Here is an 18,119-nt window from a genome sequence, read left to right as displayed (position 1 = left end):
CCTGGCAGCTGCCGCGCCCTGTGTTTCAGCGTCTTTGTACCTGCTAGTGTTTGTTATCAGAAGCCGATCATACTTTCTCTCATGGCCCTCACTTTGATTTCACAAACATGCATATAGTATGGTTTCCCTTGTCTGCACTCACACAACTGTATGCACACACTTCTTAAGTCCATTGTGCTTAAAGCGCGAGCTCAGGAATATGGCCACTGCAGCGTATGTGAGTACATGAGTACTTTACAGATTAGGACATGGATGAACAGGCAGACACTCAAACAGGAGACACACCCTCGGGAACAGGACTGAACATAAGCCATAACTCTGTGTGTAGGTGTGTGTGTGTGTGCATGTGCGTGTGTGTGTGTGTGTGTGTGTGTGTGTGTGTGTGTGTGTGTGTGTGTGTGTGTGTGCGCGCTATCAGGGGCCTATCAAAGAAGGTGTGTTCTTTATGATAGATGATAGATGATTTAGGACAAAGGACAGCCAAAGTGCGCACACACACACATTTCTACCTGCACAGCACTTTGTTTAATGTTATCACTACCGGTGCATTCGAGTACAGGTGGAGAGCCCAGAGAGAGTGAAAAGGCAAACAAAAACAGACAAAAGAAAAGTTAAACTGATAAAAGACTGAAACTGAATGCATTTACTTTGTATCAGGAGGAAACACATCACAATAATAATTCATGTTTTCAAGTTTCAGAAAAATCCAAATCCAACCTCATCTCCAGATGATGGTTGGCAGAAATGACCCTGGATCCGTGTGGGATTTGAGGGGTACAAACTGTTGGTAGTGCCTGCAGAAACGACTTTGTTACAGTGGACTCTTATAGAAATGAGAACTCTGGAAGTCTGCCGAGTCAGCACTGGTGTTTTGCCATGGAGAAAAACAGCACACTGACTCATTTACAAGGATTCAGACAGGAACACGTTCTCCAAAGAAACCACTTTTTCCTTTAAAGCAGCCAATGTAGCATTTGCAGAAGACAAACTTCTCCCTAACTGCCCATTTGGTGTATTTTTGTGAAATGAGGAATCCCCGATTTAAGGGGATGCTGTGGTTTTAGCAGTTACAGTAAAATGCATTAAAGGTAGCGAGGAATAACTATGAAAGATCTTAAACACGGCAGCATAACATCTGATCGTGACAAAGCAAATGAAGCTGTACACAGCAGAATTGTCTTTACTTGAAAAATGCTTCACATTTTGCCTCAAAGAAATGAAACAGGATCAATTTAATTTTTGGTTTTAATGTGCAGTGGACTAGGATGTGTTACAGGAACTTAACATGGTATAACAAAATAAAAGAGCAACATTTAATATAAGTTAAAAGCACTTTACTTAATTTTATATATTAAAAAAACATCCATCCATTCTGTCTCCCTTCTGGAGCCTATCACTACTATCACGGGGTGAGAGGTGGGGTACACTCTGAACATGTCTTCAATCTGTTGAGAGACAACTATCACACCTACAGCCAGTTATAGTCGCCACTTAACCTAATATGCACACTTGAGAAAGCCAGAGTACCTGGAGAGAACCCACACAGACACGGAGAGAACATGCAAACTCCACACACACCTCAGCCATCTGGTGGATTCACGCCCAGGACCTTTTTGCTGTGAGGCAACCAATGCCATACCACCCTAAGCACGGCCGATCTCGTATTATCTTGGAAGCTAAGCACCATCGGCGTAACTTTGTGTTGAACATTGGGTGGGTCAAGATCTCTGTCTAAATAAATAAATAAATCTGGGTAAATTCCCAGATGATTAAACATGCAGCTATTTTGCTGTTAATACCTGAAATGAGTAAAGAAAATCAACAGCCTATTTATGCAAGATAATTCCATCCATCCATCTTCATCCGCTTTATCCGGGGCCGGGTCGCTGGGGCAGCAGCCTAAGCAGAGAAGCCCAGACCTCCCTCTCCCCAGCCACCTCCGCCAGCTTATCCGGGGGAACACCAAGGCGTTCCCAGGCCAGCCGAGAGATATAATCTCTCCAGCGTGTCCTGGGTCTGCCCCGGGGCCCGGGGTGGGACATGCCCGGAACACCAACCCCAGGAGGCGCCCAGGAGGCATCCTTGTCCGAACCACCTCAGCTGGCTCCTTTCAATGTGGAGGAGCAGCGGCTCTACTCTGAGCCCCTCCCAGATGGGCGAACTTCTCACCCTATCTCTAAGGGAGAGGCCAGCCACCCTTCGGAGGAAGCTCATTTCCGCCACTTGTATCCGCGATCTCGTTCTTTCGATCACTACCCACAGCTCGTGGCCATAGGTGAGGGTAGGGATGTAGATCAACCGGTAAATTGGGAGCTTCGCTTTTACACTCAGCTCCCTCTTCACCACAACGGACCGGTGCAGCGTCCGCATCACTGCAGCCGCCGCACAAATCCGTCTGTCGATCTCCGGCTCCCTTCTCCCATCACTCGCGAACAAGACCCTGAGATACTTGAACTCCTCCACTTGGGGCAGGAACTCCGACCCGGAGTGGACACTCCACCCTTTTGTCCGAACCACCTCAGCTGGCTCCTTTCGATGTGGAGGAGCCAGCACCTCCATTTGGAGGTGCTAATCCTCATTCCTGCTGCTTCACACTCGGCTGCGAACCGTTCCAGTGTGAGCTGGGTGCAAGATAATTCATAATTTTATTTGGGGGGGGATATTGGTTGGGTCTTATGATGGCCATAACCCCCCTAACCCCTCTGCAAATTACGCCCCTGCTAAGCACAATTGGGCAACATTTATGTATTACACAGCTGCTTTTAAACACTTGTGACAGATGGATAGCAGCACCAGTGAAAGGCAAGGTTGATCTGCTATGATGTATGGTTTGGAGATTGTGGCACTGACAAAAATACAATAGGCAGAGGTGAAGATGTTGGGATTTTCATTGGAGTGATTAGAATAGCGACAGCTCAGGTTCAGGAGTTTGGAGCTAAAGACAGGGCAGGCTGAGATTGTCTGGACATGTGCAGAGGAGAGATCTTTGATGCACTGGACAAAGGATGTTAAATATGTAGCTGCCAGGCAGCAGGAAAACAGGAAGTGAAGAAGGACATGCAGAGGTGTGGTGTTACAGAAGAAGATGTCAGAGATAGGGTGAGATGGAGGCAGATGATCCCTAAAGCAATCCGTAAAGGGAGCAGCAGATCAGAAAAACAGTCACCCAAAGACACTATGTTGTTAGGTAATAACCCTACAATAATACAGAGGAAACCCCAAATGTCAAATGACCCCAAATGCCAAGCACTTGGCAGCAGTGGGAGGGAAAAACTTCCTTTTAACGGGAAAGAAACCTCCGGCTGTTGACTAAGCAGACCTGGGTGGTTTTGAATTTTTGTTTTGTTTCTCTTTCTTCTTCCTTTCTCTCTGACATTTTCTCAGGTGAAGTTGCTGGTCTCTCTGCCTGAGGCTGGTGTCTGTCAGTGTTATTAGTAACTGAGGTATCAGGCTTCAAGTAAAAGATGGACAGATGCTTGCTATGGTTAATCTTAGGCTCCCTCAGTTTGTGTCATCTGGCTCAAGAATCAACTTACCTGCAATCTGGTAACAACTCAAGTTGTTGTGGTTCACGTTCGCACCTCCAAATGTCTGTGACCCACTCTCAGGATGTTTGCCCACTTCACAGTCTCAAGAAATGAGTTGATCTGGTTCTATTTACACATCATCCTGCTTTATTCACCTCCCGGACAGCCAATTAACTCTCATTCTCTCCCCTGACAGAGCTCAGTGATCCCATTTGCATTGAAGCCGTTCTTCTTTCCCAGCTACAGTCCTTCATCTGCTCAGTTTCTTTGCAATAAAGTTTACTTAATCAAAAGCCACTGCTTGTTGAGTCTGCTCTTTTACATTATGACTCCAGCAGAACGAAGCTTGGGGAGGGGCAGCCATCTGTCGCACCGTTTGGGAGTGAGGGGAGGGAGACAGGACAAAGACACATTGTGGAAGAGAGCCAGAGTGAAAAGAGGTGAGTGAAGGAGGCTCAGTGCATTATGGGAATCCCCCAGCAGCCTAGGCCTATTGCAGCATAAGTAAGAGAGGATTCAAGGTCACCTGATGTAGCCCTAACTATAAACTTTAACAAAAGTCAAGTTTTAGGTCTAATCTTAAAAGCAGAGAGGGTGTCTGTCTCTTGAATCCAACTGGGAGCTGGTTCCACAGACAAGGGGCCTGAAAGCTGAAGGCTCTGCCTTCCATTCTACTTTTAAATACCACAAGTAAGCCACCGAGTTAGAGTTGGAGTCCTTCACAGTGGTGATATGGCACTATCAGGTCTTTAAGATATGATGGAAAGAAGATTAAACAGGTGGTGATCTCATCTCTGTCATAGTCCTCTGATGTAGTACACGTTGCAATTACAGGTTCACTGGTTTTATTAACATTTAAACAGCAACAACCTGCAGTATGAAGTATATCTCTCCTCCGTAAAATTTAAAGACTAGACAACTGAAACATTGATTAAAATACTACTAATTACAGATTTGAGGTAAAATATTAACACTGATTCTTTGCACTTCTTTGGTATATGTGCAAAAAGCATAGATAACTACATTCAGGGACATAATTTCTTCTTTAAAGGTTAGTGAGTTTAAGGCTGTAGTTTAAATTAAATAAAGTCTTGCTTGTGTTTATAATGTAGCACTAAAATCCCTGATATGATGCATTTTATTGATGGAGAGTTTCAAATTGGTTGTTTTACTGACAAAACATTTCGCAGTGCAAACAACACGAGAGCAACCAAAAGGAGCAAACATCGGACAAACATGTCAAAGAGTCAAGTGCAAGGATGAATAAAGCATTCATTGTACGGATCGCCAGTTGGGCCAAACTCCTGCACGGGCACGGAAAAAGTTTGCGAGTTTGGAGAAACTTCCTCTTTTGCTTGAAAGTCAGCAGCCATGACATAAAAGCTACTTTTGAAACGTGCCCGGGGGAGAGAACTTCCAATAGTCTTCCACTCCCAGCGATCAACTGGTCTGGGAGGAGTCTCACCGGTGGGAAAGCCCTGCCTCGCAGGAGTCGCCTCGCCGCTTCCGTCTCCGTTTATTGTGACAGCGGCTGCTGCAGGGTCACACACCGCCGGGACGACACTGAACCCGGGCCTGGAGTCCGCGCAGAGTCCGCTCTGTTTGCCGATCGGCGGTGGAGGGTGCACGCAGCTGGAGACGGGGGGGAGGTTTGGGTGGAGTTTTTTTGTCCGATCCGAGGACGGGAAGGAGACTCGCATCAACGGTTTCACCGGGAGGAGATAAAGCCGTCGGTGCACAGAGAAAAGGAGAGGAGGCGAGTTCAGCAGCAAAGTGAGGAGGTACGAAGTTTTGTTGAGGGACAAAAGAACCATTGTCTCGTCCTGCTCTGTTGTGATCTGTCCAGTTTTATATTAACCTCTAACTTATTATCTCCTGTCTTCAAAAAGCGTCCTATTTATCTTCTCCCCTGTCCATAAGCGTGAAATGTGGACTCTGTGGATTAATAAAAAGTGAAATGCAGCCTACTTTCCTCATTTCCTCATAAGCCGCTGGAGGTTTACACAGAATTAAGTCATCCAGGTAGCTGCAGTGCAACAGCGATGTTATTACAGCCCGCGTACACAGAGGGCTCAGTGCTGGGAGGCTGGACGAGACAAACTGTGCTGCTCTTTTTCCAGCCCTGTGAAGACTTTCATAAAAGACCAGAAAAAAAGCATGCTTACAACCTGTTTAGTGCTTTGTCTGCGTGGCGCTGTAGGAACTACAGCTAATAAATAATGCTTGAGAGGGCAGGGACACTTTTACAAGTGTGTCTAATGCACTGGTTGCACAACAGCATGCACGCACTGCCAGTCACTGTCATTAAAACCAACTTGAAATCCTTCCAGTAACACAAAGGCATTAGCCTGTAACCGTAAAAACTTGTTTGTTGAAGAAAGAAAGAAACACTTCAGGGAGAATAAAGGTTTTAACCTAAAAAAAGAAGCAAAATTAAATGTGATGCAAGAACAACTCACTTTATGTTCAAACTATTTAGTCCAAACATTCAGAGTGCATCTCTCTTTCACACCTACTCCCTATCTAAGGCTTTGGTTTAAGGGTTTTTTTTACTGTGTCTTTATTACAGGCACTTTGGCACTTTTGTTTTGACTTGAGTGTGTATTGATTGTAAACTTCACCATCGCATGCTTTTTCCCTCACTTCGTTCAAAGTGAGTCACTGTTCAGAAATAGCACGACATGTGGTTATAATTTGAAGAGTAGTGGGAATGTTAGTGCCATTTTCCCCCTGCGCTGGGTCTGTGCATGTGCATGTGTGCTTCCTATTATAGGTTTAATCTTGTCACACATTGGCCTTAAGGCCAAGGCTGTGTGCCATTCATTAATTTGTTTGCACTGCTGTGTGTGGTATAGAAAACGGGGGTCTGGTTACAGAGGTGCTGTTATGTATGCGTGAGGTTTAGTGTGTATGAAGTGGAAATATTTTGATGCCATCGCTGCTGGGTTTTCCATACAGGATGACTGCAGGCCTTTAAGGCGGTTGGAAAGATGGCGGGGATCTCAGTGGACCAGTTTTTCTAGCAGTACTGCTACATTAAAACCCCAGCTACACACACAACACAAAGGGGAGGATGCAAGCTGCCGTGTGTTCTCACATACTGTATGAATTCATTTAAGCTGTCTTTTGTGTAGCGTTCAACAGCCACGCTGAGGTGTGATGATATACAGGGAGACAACCAGCACCGTGTGTGTGTGTGTGCACTTATCTACATCTCTGTAGGTTCATCTGACAAAAAAATGTCACTGAAAGGTTCTGACGGGAGCATCTGGAGATTACTGGCTCATCTCTCCAAACCTGTTTTTAAGTATTGTTTTCTCAACCTGGGTTCACACACCGAATTATCACACAGCACGAACCAGCCAATGGTATGCCGGATCAATTGGAGTGTTTGTTTAGTGAGGTGTGTTCGGATGCGAACGAGAGAAAACAGACAGAAAGAGGCGGCGAGGATGTAGTTTGTGTTTTTTTTTCTTGATAGTTTGTGTCCTCGGGCTCGCTTCTAACGCGTCTCATGATTCACATGTCAGGACAAATGTAATTTACACTCCCTCTGCTCTTCACCTTCCAGTTTCTCTCCTTCTTTTCAGCATTTGCGCAGGAATGCTGAGAATGGGCCGTTTGTACGCTTCGTGAGCAGACGCTGTGCACGTCTGAATATTTGGTTTATCGGCTCAGAGACGCCGAAGTCTTGCTGCTGCCTTCATGTCCTGTCTGCCAGGGTTTAGTGTTTCAGACCGGCCTTTGTTTATATGGTACATTTAGGGCAGCCTCGTCCTCCTGTGAGCCTCTGAAAGCTTCACAACAAAGGTAGTAAAGACAGGGATCCTGATCATCATGAGACACTTTCTGCAGTTTGATGCTCGCTGCAGTTGCTATAACAGCAAACAAAGCAGCAGTATTTGTTTGAATATCCTACCAGTAGGCCAGGTGAGCCGGGGAAAGTCTGTCATGCTTCTGACATTGTGTTATTCATCTGTTGCCCCACTCTACGGTGACACAGCGATGACGAGGATGCAAAGGAAACCCCCATCCCCCTCTACCCGCCTTGGCTCTTTTTAATGCCACCATGCTTCTGAATTAACCAATTAGGTCATTTCCTCCCCAGGCTGCCTTCCTTCAAGCTGCTGTCAACGCTTTTGATAATCACTTGATTACAAAAACAGTAACACTACCAAAAATACTTCTTGTTAGTTATTTTTGCTACATTTCTTTCTCAAACGTGACAGTGAACTTATTGCTTGTTCCTACAGATTAGGTTTGTTCAGCTTGCACTCTATAATACAACTTTCCATTCACGAGGGAATTAACTCTGACTTTTGGACTGTTGTGTTGCTACATGTGAGTTTTTCTCTTATTTTGCATCTGTCATCGGTTATGCACTTCATTTGCAGCTTCAGTGCAGTACACCTATGTACACAATGGGCACCGTGGTGCTGCAAATGACTTAGATACAAAAAGCAAAACTAGGCAAATCAAATGACTTGGAATTCAGGGGCAAAATAATTCCATGCAACAAGCATGTGTGCCCCGGCATTCCTCCCTGACCACCGTGGAGCATGGAAAGCCAACGGCTTGCCACAAAGCCCTAATTTCAATGGCTCCACATGAATAGGGAAACAGGATGTCAGCCATTTTGTCAGCAGATGAATCACCATCTTGGCAGTCTGTTGCAAGTTATCCCCAGGCCACGCCAACCAGGCTACTCGATGACTCACCAGGTCGCTGAGTAAACCGGGTTGTCCCACTGATTGTGGGTTAGGACTTTCAGCCCTTAGCTATCACCATCATTAATCTCTCAAGTGTGCTTGGAAGTTTGCAGAGAACATGTCAAACACACACTTGTAAAGCAGGTACAGCCTCACTAAATACTTACCCACCCTACCTGTCAGACCCCGGGTTACACACACGCCCTAATTTGCTCAGACTGTAGGTGTATCCACTTCCTCTTTCGACCACATGCTACATAAGAAAATAAGCCACGTATGTTTCCTAACATTGCCAGCTTACTTTAAATACTTAAGCAGCGTGGTGGTTGTTCACTCTTTTCTCCACCAGAATGCAAAGCCTCCAGCATGCAGCTGTCAGGACCACATCAAACATCGCTCAGTGGGTGCACTGGTTGGCTCAGTGATGGTTCATAATATGCAAGTGTGCTGTGGGTTGGAATCAAGCCTGGGATTTTCATTGTTTCTTTATCTAATGCCAAAAAACCCCCCCTCAAAAGCCAAATTAGGTTTTTAGTAAAGTATCTACTTTACCTTTCGAAAGCAGGTACATGGATGTACAAAAGTGGCCAACTAAACACTCCACTGTTTTATTTGGACATCATTTACAATCAGCAGTAATAGATGAAAAGTTAATGGGTTTATTTGTTTGCTGGACGACACTGTGGTCGAGTGGCTGTCTCATTATTAGCTATTTACCAACATACAAGTATCATTAATTACAACAGCTGACAAGTGAAAACTTAAAAGTAAAGAAGAGATGGGAGAGACCATCAACCACAGTGTGAGTGTTGATGTTGCGTAGTTGGTCCATTCTGTTACTTCCCTGTTGGGAGCTCGTGTTTGGAGCTCCACAAGCAACCAGCTGATCCAAGCAGAGTTGGACGGAGCATAAACGACTATGACAATGAAACAAGATTATTTTTAAATTGCACACACACACCCTTAATGGTGAGTTTTGACATCTTGGTATATATTAATAAGGATGGTTTGATGACCTTATAGTTTTGATGACCTATAGTTCGGTAGCGGCCACCATGACTAACTAATGCAAATCCAGTTATTTGTTTTATAAGCAGGCCTGAAATATGACAGAAACCACTCAGTTCAGACTTCAAGGGCTTTTCTTAGTAAGCTGTCATGTGTTAAAGAGTTTAACTGACAAATATCAGTATTGGTTGGGCTCCAGTTAGCATTGTTGACTCACTGCAAGAAGTTTCCTGGTTTCAGTCCCGTGGGGACCTTTCTGTGTGGAGTTTATGTTTTCCCTGTGCCTTTGGTAGGTTTCCTCCAGGAACTACAGCTTCCTCCAACAGTTCAAACACATCTATGTGATTCTAAACTGCTTGTGTGCAGGATGTCAGGCAGAAAACGTGCGCAAGAAAGGATGGTTTGCTTGATAAGATTAGAAAAGTGCTATATATTACATTTTACAGCTCAAATTATGTGAACATTTATGTTGGTTTTCGGTGCTTCTTTAGCTGATGTGGTTTAGCTGTTTTTAGCCTCTCACCAGCTGCTTTTCCTAACCTTGTTTTATCTGATGATTGTATTCAGTCGCGTATGAAACTAGAAGGCCACACAGAGAAATAACACTTAGGCTAAACCTTTGTTTTATCTTGTTTTTTTTAGAAAGAGCTCGAGATCACCATCACATCATTCATTTTCACATTTTTGAAAGCTTCATGAGATTGTTTGTGTGTTTGTGTAGGTGTGTTACCCTTGCTGATAGATGAACAATCAAACCTGCGTCTTAGTCACGCCAAAGTCACCTCTTAAAGTTTGGCATGTGAATCATAAATGTCACTATCTCGTTCTCGTTGAAACAGGCGTATATTCACACAGTGTTATGTAACAGCGGACCTGTGACTTCTTTAAGTTAAGTCATGCCCATCTAAATAAGTTTGGTTGCCATGACCGGCAGATTTTTCAGGATAAGGTCTAAGCAGCAACATGAATTATGACGCACCAGCGTGGCAAGTTTACTGTGATATGAAAGAACCTGTCTCTACAACTCCTCACGCCTTTCCTACCTCTCCTCTTGCTCTCTTTAATCTCGTCTCCTCCCTTTGCTTTTTCTGTATCCAGCTGTTCCACTTTGTTCTCACCTTTATATACAGTCTTTCAATAAGCCGCACTGAAGGTTGATTAATCGCTGGTATTATTAGAGTGAAGTCTTTTCATTTAATTCAATTAATCATACTTGAGAAATATGATACTTTTACCTGTTCTACGTTTAAGTTGAAGGAGTTGCTCTCTCATAGCACCATTCTTTTATGCATGCTTTCTTGAGTATTACTCATTACTACCTGCAATCCCACACAATGTCAAAAAGTATTGTTAGTTTCATAAAAGTATTCTAATTGTGTAGGCAAGCAATAAGTATCTGTTACAGTTGTTAACATTGTGATAAATTTGCCTGTTAAACTGTTACTTGCTGCTAAGCCGCCGTTGACTCAGCGACAATAGTTGCTTTGTGTGCGTGGTTAAAGGTAACGTCTGTTTGTGTGTCCAGACACAAAGGTCTTTTCCTCTCAACACCCAAGGGGATATTTTGTTGAATCATAAGTATTGTGTCTCATGGATGGGGGAGTGGTGTGATATTTACAGTATGTGCAAATAGAGTACAAAACCAGCTGTGAGGACGTTAATTATTAATTATTGTGGGACCTCATTTTATATTTTCCTTTTCCTTGCAGGTTTAAATTCCCCCTTCCTCACCTTTTTTTACTCCTGAGCCTTAAACTTTGACCTGACCCCCTCCAACCATGCCGCACCGGTCTCAGAGTTCATCGATAGGCGATAACCCTCTCGACCCAAATTACCTTCCTCCGCACTACCGTGAGGAGTATCGTCTAGCCATTGATGCTCTGATAGAAAACGACACTCAGGTAAGCGTTGCTCTAATGCATGAAAACACATACACACAGCTTTTACGATCTCCTAAACTTTTCTGTCCCTTCGCACACCAGGGCTACTATGAATTCCTCCAGAATGCAGATATGGCCGGTTTTCTGGCACAGCCAGAAATTGAACACATCAAGTCGACAATCCAGGGGCCTAGCCAGCCCACCGGTGTCCTGGAGCTGACGTACCACGAGGGAGGCGTCGAGGCCGATGGGTCTTCGGACACCTACTGGCCAGTTCAGTCGGACCTGGCTGCCCCGGGGCTGGATCTGGGCTGGCCGCAGCACAGTTTTGTTGATCCCACAGAGGTCACAACTCTAGTCAACCCCTCTGATCCTGACATGCCGAGCATAAAGGAGCAGGCGAGGAGACTCATCAAGAACGCACGCCAAGTAAGCAGAAGAGGATAAGAATGTGTTAAAACATGCAGGAGTGGTTTTGTTTCACCTTACAATAGAAAGAAAAATCAACCAAAAAATTCAGTGTTTATAAATTCATATATTTAAGGTGCCGACTCAGAACATGGCACATATCCAGTTTCACAGATAAAACACGAGGAGCTTTTATTTATTTATAGGTAATACTGCAGTACAAGTCTTATTACATCAGAGTGTTATTACCTTAGAAGATAGCGAGAAGAAGCGAGATAGAGAGCTGCCAGGGACATGGTGTGAGCGACGGTTATGTTATCTCGCTGCTGAGTTCATCTCACTTTTTATGCTCTCTGCCAAGTCTGCCACCACGCCCTTTCAGAAACATTTGTAACTGGCTGGCCTTTAGCTAAATAAAATACCTGATTAATGGAAGCGAGAATGCCAAATCCAGTGAGCAGTCAAACCTGTTGGTGTGGTGGGTCGTGTGTGTAACTGTCCTCCATTTTTTGCCCATGTGTTTATGAAATACATGTCTGTATCCTGCCAAAACTCAGAGTTAACTGTCAGCAAGCACACAGAGGACACTCAACAACACCCTCTTACTGCATTTTATTCATAAATCTTATATAAGCCTTTTTTAATGGTTTTTCTTCGTTAGTGTCCTATCTGTTGCTTCCACTGGTCTGTGCTGAGTTCTTGTGGCTGATCTTCCCACCATGCTTTCCACATGTGGGTGTGAAAGGGCAAAGAGGTCCCAGGATAGCCAAATATAAATATTAATTACTACAGATCAAAATACCAGACTTCCTTTTGACTACAGTTGTCCTGACTGAACTGAAATAGACTTTTGTTGATTAAAGAGGAAAACTTTTTTGTGTGTTTGCTCCTGCTCCAGGTTATCGCTGTGGTGATGGACATGTTCACAGATATTGACATCTTCAGTGACCTCTTGGACGCAGCAGGACGACACGTTCCTGTTTATATTTTACTAGATCAGCTGGAGGCTCATCACTTTGTCTCTATGGTCCTCAACTGCAAAGTCAACCTGGAGTTTATTCCGGTCAGTTTGAATTTTATGATATTATCTGGAAACAACATTAAAAAGAAAAAGGCGCTAACAGCTGGGTCTTGTTATGTATTTGCTTATAATTATCAGATATGCATGTGTAACAGAGTTGAAATTCTGATTTTATAGATGATACGTGTCCGGACTGTGGCGGGAATACCTTATTACACCCGGACAGGGAAATCATTTAAGGGGCAGGTGAAAGATCGTTTCCTGTTGGCTGACTGCAGAGCTGTACTCAGTGGGAACTACAGGTGACTAATTTAATAGTATTAATAACATCAGCACTCAGTTATTCTTTAAATAATCTTTGCCTCTACTGTTCTTTATGTTATAGTTTCATGTGGTCCTATGAGAAGATCCACCGCTGCATCGCCCACCTCTTCCTTGGGGAGCTTGTTGCCACCTTCGATGAAGAGTTTCGCATTCTGTACGCTCAGTCAGAGCCTCTGGTTATTGACCCAAACAATACAGCGCTTACTGTCTCTGATCCCAGCAGCACCGGCAACTATTTAGGCAGCCAGTTTGGATTAAAGAGGTCCCAGTCTTTGCGTAACCCAGTAGGTTACCGAAGGCAGCCTGAGATTCCCCCTGCCTTCCCCTATGGTGACACTGATCGTAACCCCGTGCTTCCTTTCCGGAGAAATGACGCGTTTCGTCAAACCCTGGAGCCCGGGACAGGAATTACTATTGGAAAGTATTCACAGCAGCAGTTTCGTCTTCAGCAGTCATTCCTGGAACAGGGGCGGTCCATCGTGTCCAGGCAGATGGAGATGAGCGCCAGTGCCTTCAAGAGGCACAGCTATGCAGAAGGAACCCAGGAAACATACGCGTCTTCAAGACAGTTTATGCAGCAAAGAGTCATGAACAATCTGGACGAGACAAACTTCCACAGGTAGGAAAACCTTTAAAACCTCTTGCTGTGATCAGAATAATGCAGAATTATCACATGGACCATAAACATGAAATGTATGGTTTATTATTAAGTTATTAAGCAATAAACAATATGTGCTGCACTTTCGTTACAGAGAACAGATTCAAAGCAGCCATTTTTACAGTGAAGGGCCCGGGCCAGGTTCTGGCCACGGACACTTCGACAGACTTCGAGGCCGTCCTCCGCACCTCTCCATTGACCAGTATTCAGATTCAAGTTATCGCTCAGACCAGGAGCCTCCACCTGGGCAGTATGGTAGAGACTACTTTTCATCTGAGGACCTGAGAGGACCCGAGGGCCACAACGCCCCTCCGTTAGCTGGGAGGTATGGGGGAGGATCCTCCCATAAGAGGCCAACCATAGGACAGGCGTATGCTTGTCAGAGCTCACCAACACACCCCCACCCACCTGAGAAGAAACACTTTAACAAACAATTTGATCAAGAGCATGAGGAGGACTCAAGTGCAAAGCAAGGCCTGAGAAGCTGGAGAATCCACTCCTATCTAAATACTTATGAGGACACTGGAGAAGAAGGCCTGGCTCAGCCTATGGGTCCTGATGCTTTTGATGAACCTTCTCAAGCTGTGCAACCAACTGAAACTGAAAGTTCAGCTCCACGCTATGGAATAAAAGAGCCACCAAATGTTCCTCCCAAGCCCAGACCTGATATCCTGAGGCCACGTTTTGGAAAGCCTAAACTACCTGAGAGCAGCAATAAAGACTCTGGCCTACCAGCGTCCAAGGATCTACTTCCTTCCCGCCTTGTACTGGACAGAAAAGAGAGGGAGGAGGAGAAGGAAAGAGAGCCAGAGAGGAGTACAGCAAGGGAGGGGGGCACAGATGTGGAGGCGAAAGGTGCTTCAGAACTCCTTCTATCCAAACACGAGTCATTCCGGTCGCGTGTTAACCCGCTCCTTCAGCGCAGCTCTCGACTGCGCTCCTCACTTATATTCTCATCTTCTAAAGCAGAGATACACAGTGGTAGCTTAGGTCTAAAACCAGCGACGGAAGAGGATGAGGAGTTGGATTCAGTGCGCACTTCATCCATTGTGGCCCAGATTCTAGAAAAGAGGAGGTCATTAACTCGTGAGCCTTTTGATTGGCGAAGGAAGACCGAGGAGAAGAAGGAGAAAGAAGAAAAACAGGAGAAGCTAGAGGAAAAGGAGATACGGTTAAAAGATGAGATTAAACCTAAAGAGGAACCTAAAGAAACTAATGAAAAAGTAAACACAACATTTACGCTTGAAAAACCTAAAGTCACAGATTCATCATCTCTGAACATGAATGATCCGGCCAGCCGTTTGCAGTACTTCAAAGACCTAGCTGCCAAGACAAAAGTCTCGAAAACAGAGACAGAGCCATCGCTAAAAGCCTTAGAGCCCGCTGAAAAAAGGCAAGATCTTTCTGATAAACCTCCCAACATTACAACAACTTTGAAGACCCCAGCTGTCACACTCAGTACAGCAGAGCCTGAGCAGACAAAGCCAGACGTCTCAGCAAAACTGGCTGAGCTCAATAATCGCAGACCTTCAGTCAGTTCATCAAGGCCACCACTAATCTTTCCCAAGCCTTTTGTAAGCTCACAGAAGCCTTCAGAGATAGTGCAGTCTCAGAAAGAGGAGAATGCATCAGAAGGTCAAAAGAAAGATCTATTCAAGTCTCTAAAGCCTCTGCATTCACCTAAGATCTTCAAGAAGGAGCCGGTGAAACTTAAAGGGATAAATCCTCGTCGCATCTCCTGTGGGGAGGAAATTTTGACCACAGATGCTACAGACGCAGAGAAGACTGAAATGAAAAAGAGTCGCTCTCACAGTTCTTCAACTCTGTCACATGAAGACTCTAAGGAAGGGCTGCAAAAGGTTATGGGCTCTACCACGTCCATCAATACCATTGGTGAGGGAAAGGGTGAGGGTAAGACACTCGACTTCCTAAAGAAACAGACTCAGAGGCTAAAGGGATTCCTGGGACCCAAGGACAAAGAAAAGAAAACCTCAGGAGAGGATAGGGGCATGAGCACAGTCATAGAGGTCACTGACAATTCGAGCAAAAAACAGAGCTCATCGTCTAAAGATACAGCTTCTACGACCGCTGATCAATCCACCACCAATCATAAAACATCAACAACCGGAACATCTGTCACGTCCCGATACCAGCCCGCAGGCGGCTCTGTTCTGTACAGCAGCAACTTACGAGACGACACCAAAGTCATTCTGGAGCAAATCTCCGCCAACAGCCAAAAGAACCGCCAGGAGCGGGAGGAGACGGGAGGGAACAAAGATGGAGATGCTGGAGATAAAGGAACGGAGAAACAGAGCTCCTTAAAAAGGAACCGATTTCTGCGACCACAGGGCAACAGCCAGGAGCGGGAGGGACTGCTGAGGAGGATAGAGAGCCTGAGGAAGGAGAAGAAGGTCTACAGCCGTTTTGAGGTAGTCTATCACAGTAAGGGAGATGTTTGCAGCGTAGATGGGAAAGCAATATGAGGAAAAACAACAACACAAAAATATGTTTAGGTGTAAACCACCAAGAGGGGAGGGAAAGGAATCCAAGAGGGAAACCAGGGTTTTAGCTTAAAAATGATATATTTTGAAATGTTTGAAAATAGTGTTTGTTCTCAAAAAGCAGCAGATGAATGTTATAAATTAGCTTCTGAGCAGTGACTGGCTAAATGTGATTGTCTTATATGTACAGTAAGAGACTGGCAAAACCACAGTTCATCACTGTTATGGTTTTTTATACTACTTTAAAGAGAATCTGCTTTCAGAAAAAATAATTAACAGATTAAGCTGAACAAATGCAAGCGTGATTATGGCGCACAGAGCACGGTACGTCCTGCTGAAGGCCAGCGAGGAGGAAAGGCAGGAGGTAAAGAGATTTCACTGTTATCCCTGTTGTTCTGTTAACAGATGGGGAATAACCTGGGATAACGAAAGATGGAGGAACGACCTTTTACACGGAAACTTATTTAATGCAAGACTATCAAAAAACCTCCACTGTCCACGTTTGTGCCAACGACACTGTAAGAGTTCCTCTGGGCCTTAACACTACAGCGTTTTCTGGATTTTTCCACAAGAAGTAATAAAACTTGAAAGGACGACTTATAAAATGGTGAAAACAAACTCAAGTCATTGAGTCTGGAATGTGCCTTTTTGCCAAGACCTTGTTCTATTTTTTTGCCTTATATGGTGACTGAGAGAAACAAGACTCTACTTGGATACTGGCTTAATGGGCCGGTACATGTCTCAAAAAAAAAAGAAAGAAAGGTAGCACAGGTTTACCTGTAAATGAGCTTTTGTGAACAGGACTAAAAGACGAAAAGGGAAGTGTTGCATCTGAGAATCAAAAACATATAATGTGCCAGTCACAAAACACGGCACACGTGTAGTACCAGTGTTGTGTGCAGGCCACTTTGTAGCTGGAGGTTGCTTGAAACTGAATGGGAGAAAGTGTCTTTGTGGATTCACCATGTGCCAGTGGCCCATTGAGGGTTTTGCCAAGGTTCTGGTGGGGGGTCATTATTAGTAGTAGTATTAGTATTAACCTGGACAAATAACCAAAACATAGGAATAAAAAGACAGCTGATGAAGAGTAAAGGGTAGAGAAGAGTGAGATCAGAGGGTAGAGTCAGTGTGAAAAGTGTGGGAGGAAAAAACTGAATCAGAAGGTGAAAATGTTGGGGGACTACAGTTTGGATGGATGGTAGCGGCTGTGGTGAACGTAACACACTCGACTTCTTTCTAATAAGTCATATACCCACTTCTCAGGGTTGAAAATAAATAAATAACAATTCCTAGGAGATCTAGACGCTTCCATGGAAAGGGGAGTGGTGTTTATGTGTGTTAGTGTTCGCCTCATGTAGCGTAAATAAATATGCAAGAATTTCTAGTTGGCCTGAATCAGAGTAAATAATAAAACAAAAAACTGACCTCCGTTTTCCTTCTTGAAAACCAAGAATTACCTCTACAAGAAGGTATACAAGAAAGAACAGGTATATTACACAGTACTGGAGCAGCGCCATGCTTCCTTACATAACTCATTTAACTCCTGAGAGCTACGCCCTGCACAGGATTCCTAACTCCTTTGTTGGTCGGCACAAACTATTAAACCAAAGATTTACTGGCCCCGTGCTGCCTGATATCTCGACAGGGCATCAAACCACTTACGGTTCACTGTGTTTTTGCTGAATACGTCAAAAAAGATTAAAGTATATGTTGTATGGCTGTAAAGACACTTCTGGGTGAGGGTGGGGTGACACTTGTTTTCTACACAGGATTATGCTGTAAATGTTTATGTTAAAAAAAAAGGGGGATTGTTTATATTTTAAGTGATGAACTAGATTGTGATCGCCCTCACTGCGCTCTGAACGTGCCTTGTGTTTATTTTGGATTATTTGAATTGAAATGTGAGAATGTGGTTTGTCTGTAAAATAGAAAAAAGAAGTAAAACGAAAAAGCAATTGGCATTAATTCGGGGAAGTTATTGTTGCACAGGTTTAATGTGTTCTTTTTTAAACCTCAGATAGTATTACATTTTGTTTGAAATACTGCAACAAACTCTTGCATTAAATCTCTTTTAAAATTGAAT

The 18,119-nt window shown here is 44.2% G+C and overlaps 1 protein-coding gene across 2 annotated transcripts; it reads left to right on the top strand.

The window, feature by feature from the left end:
- Nucleotides 1–4,954: 4,954 nt before the first annotated feature.
- On the top strand, nt 4,955–18,118 carry fam83hb (family with sequence similarity 83 member Hb). Of its 2 annotated transcripts, XM_040020066.1 has the most exons (8): nt 4,958–5,308; nt 10,954–11,145; nt 11,227–11,553; nt 12,431–12,595; nt 12,731–12,855; nt 12,939–13,496; nt 13,630–15,964; nt 16,442–18,118. In XM_040020066.1, the coding sequence occupies exons 2-8, from the start codon at nt 11,023–11,025 to the stop codon at nt 16,460–16,462; spliced, it is 3,654 nt and encodes a 1,217-aa protein (XP_039876000.1). In that variant the 5' UTR covers nt 4,958–5,308; nt 10,954–11,022; the 3' UTR covers nt 16,463–18,118. The 2 variants fall into 2 exon arrangements, with proteins under 2 accessions (XP_039875999.1, XP_039876000.1); XM_040020065.1 differs by having other exon boundaries at nt 4,955–5,308; nt 13,630–18,118.
- Nucleotide 18,119: the final 1 nt, after the last annotated feature.

Source organism: Simochromis diagramma, unplaced genomic scaffold (genome assembly GCF_900408965.1).
Source record: "Simochromis diagramma unplaced genomic scaffold, fSimDia1.1 OVJJ01000753.1, whole genome shotgun sequence".
NCBI classification, from domain to species: Eukaryota; Metazoa; Chordata; class Actinopteri; order Cichliformes; family Cichlidae; genus Simochromis; species Simochromis diagramma.
This window is presented reverse-complemented; position numbering and strand designations above follow the sequence as displayed.

What these genes read in the sequence shown, in the direction of transcription:
- fam83hb (XM_040020065.1), top strand. Translation starts at nt 11,023, where the DNA reads ATGCCGCACCGGTCTCAGAGTTCATCGATAGGCGATAACCCTCTCGAC. An exon ending in TCATCAAGAACGCACGCCAA is followed by an intron (nt 11,554 to 12,430) that starts GTAAGCAGAAGA and finishes CTCCTGCTCCAG; the next exon opens with GTTATCGCTGTGGTGATGGA. An exon ending in GACGAGACAAACTTCCACAG is followed by an intron (nt 13,497 to 13,629) that starts GTAGGAAAACCT and finishes CTTTCGTTACAG; the next exon opens with AGAACAGATTCAAAGCAGCC.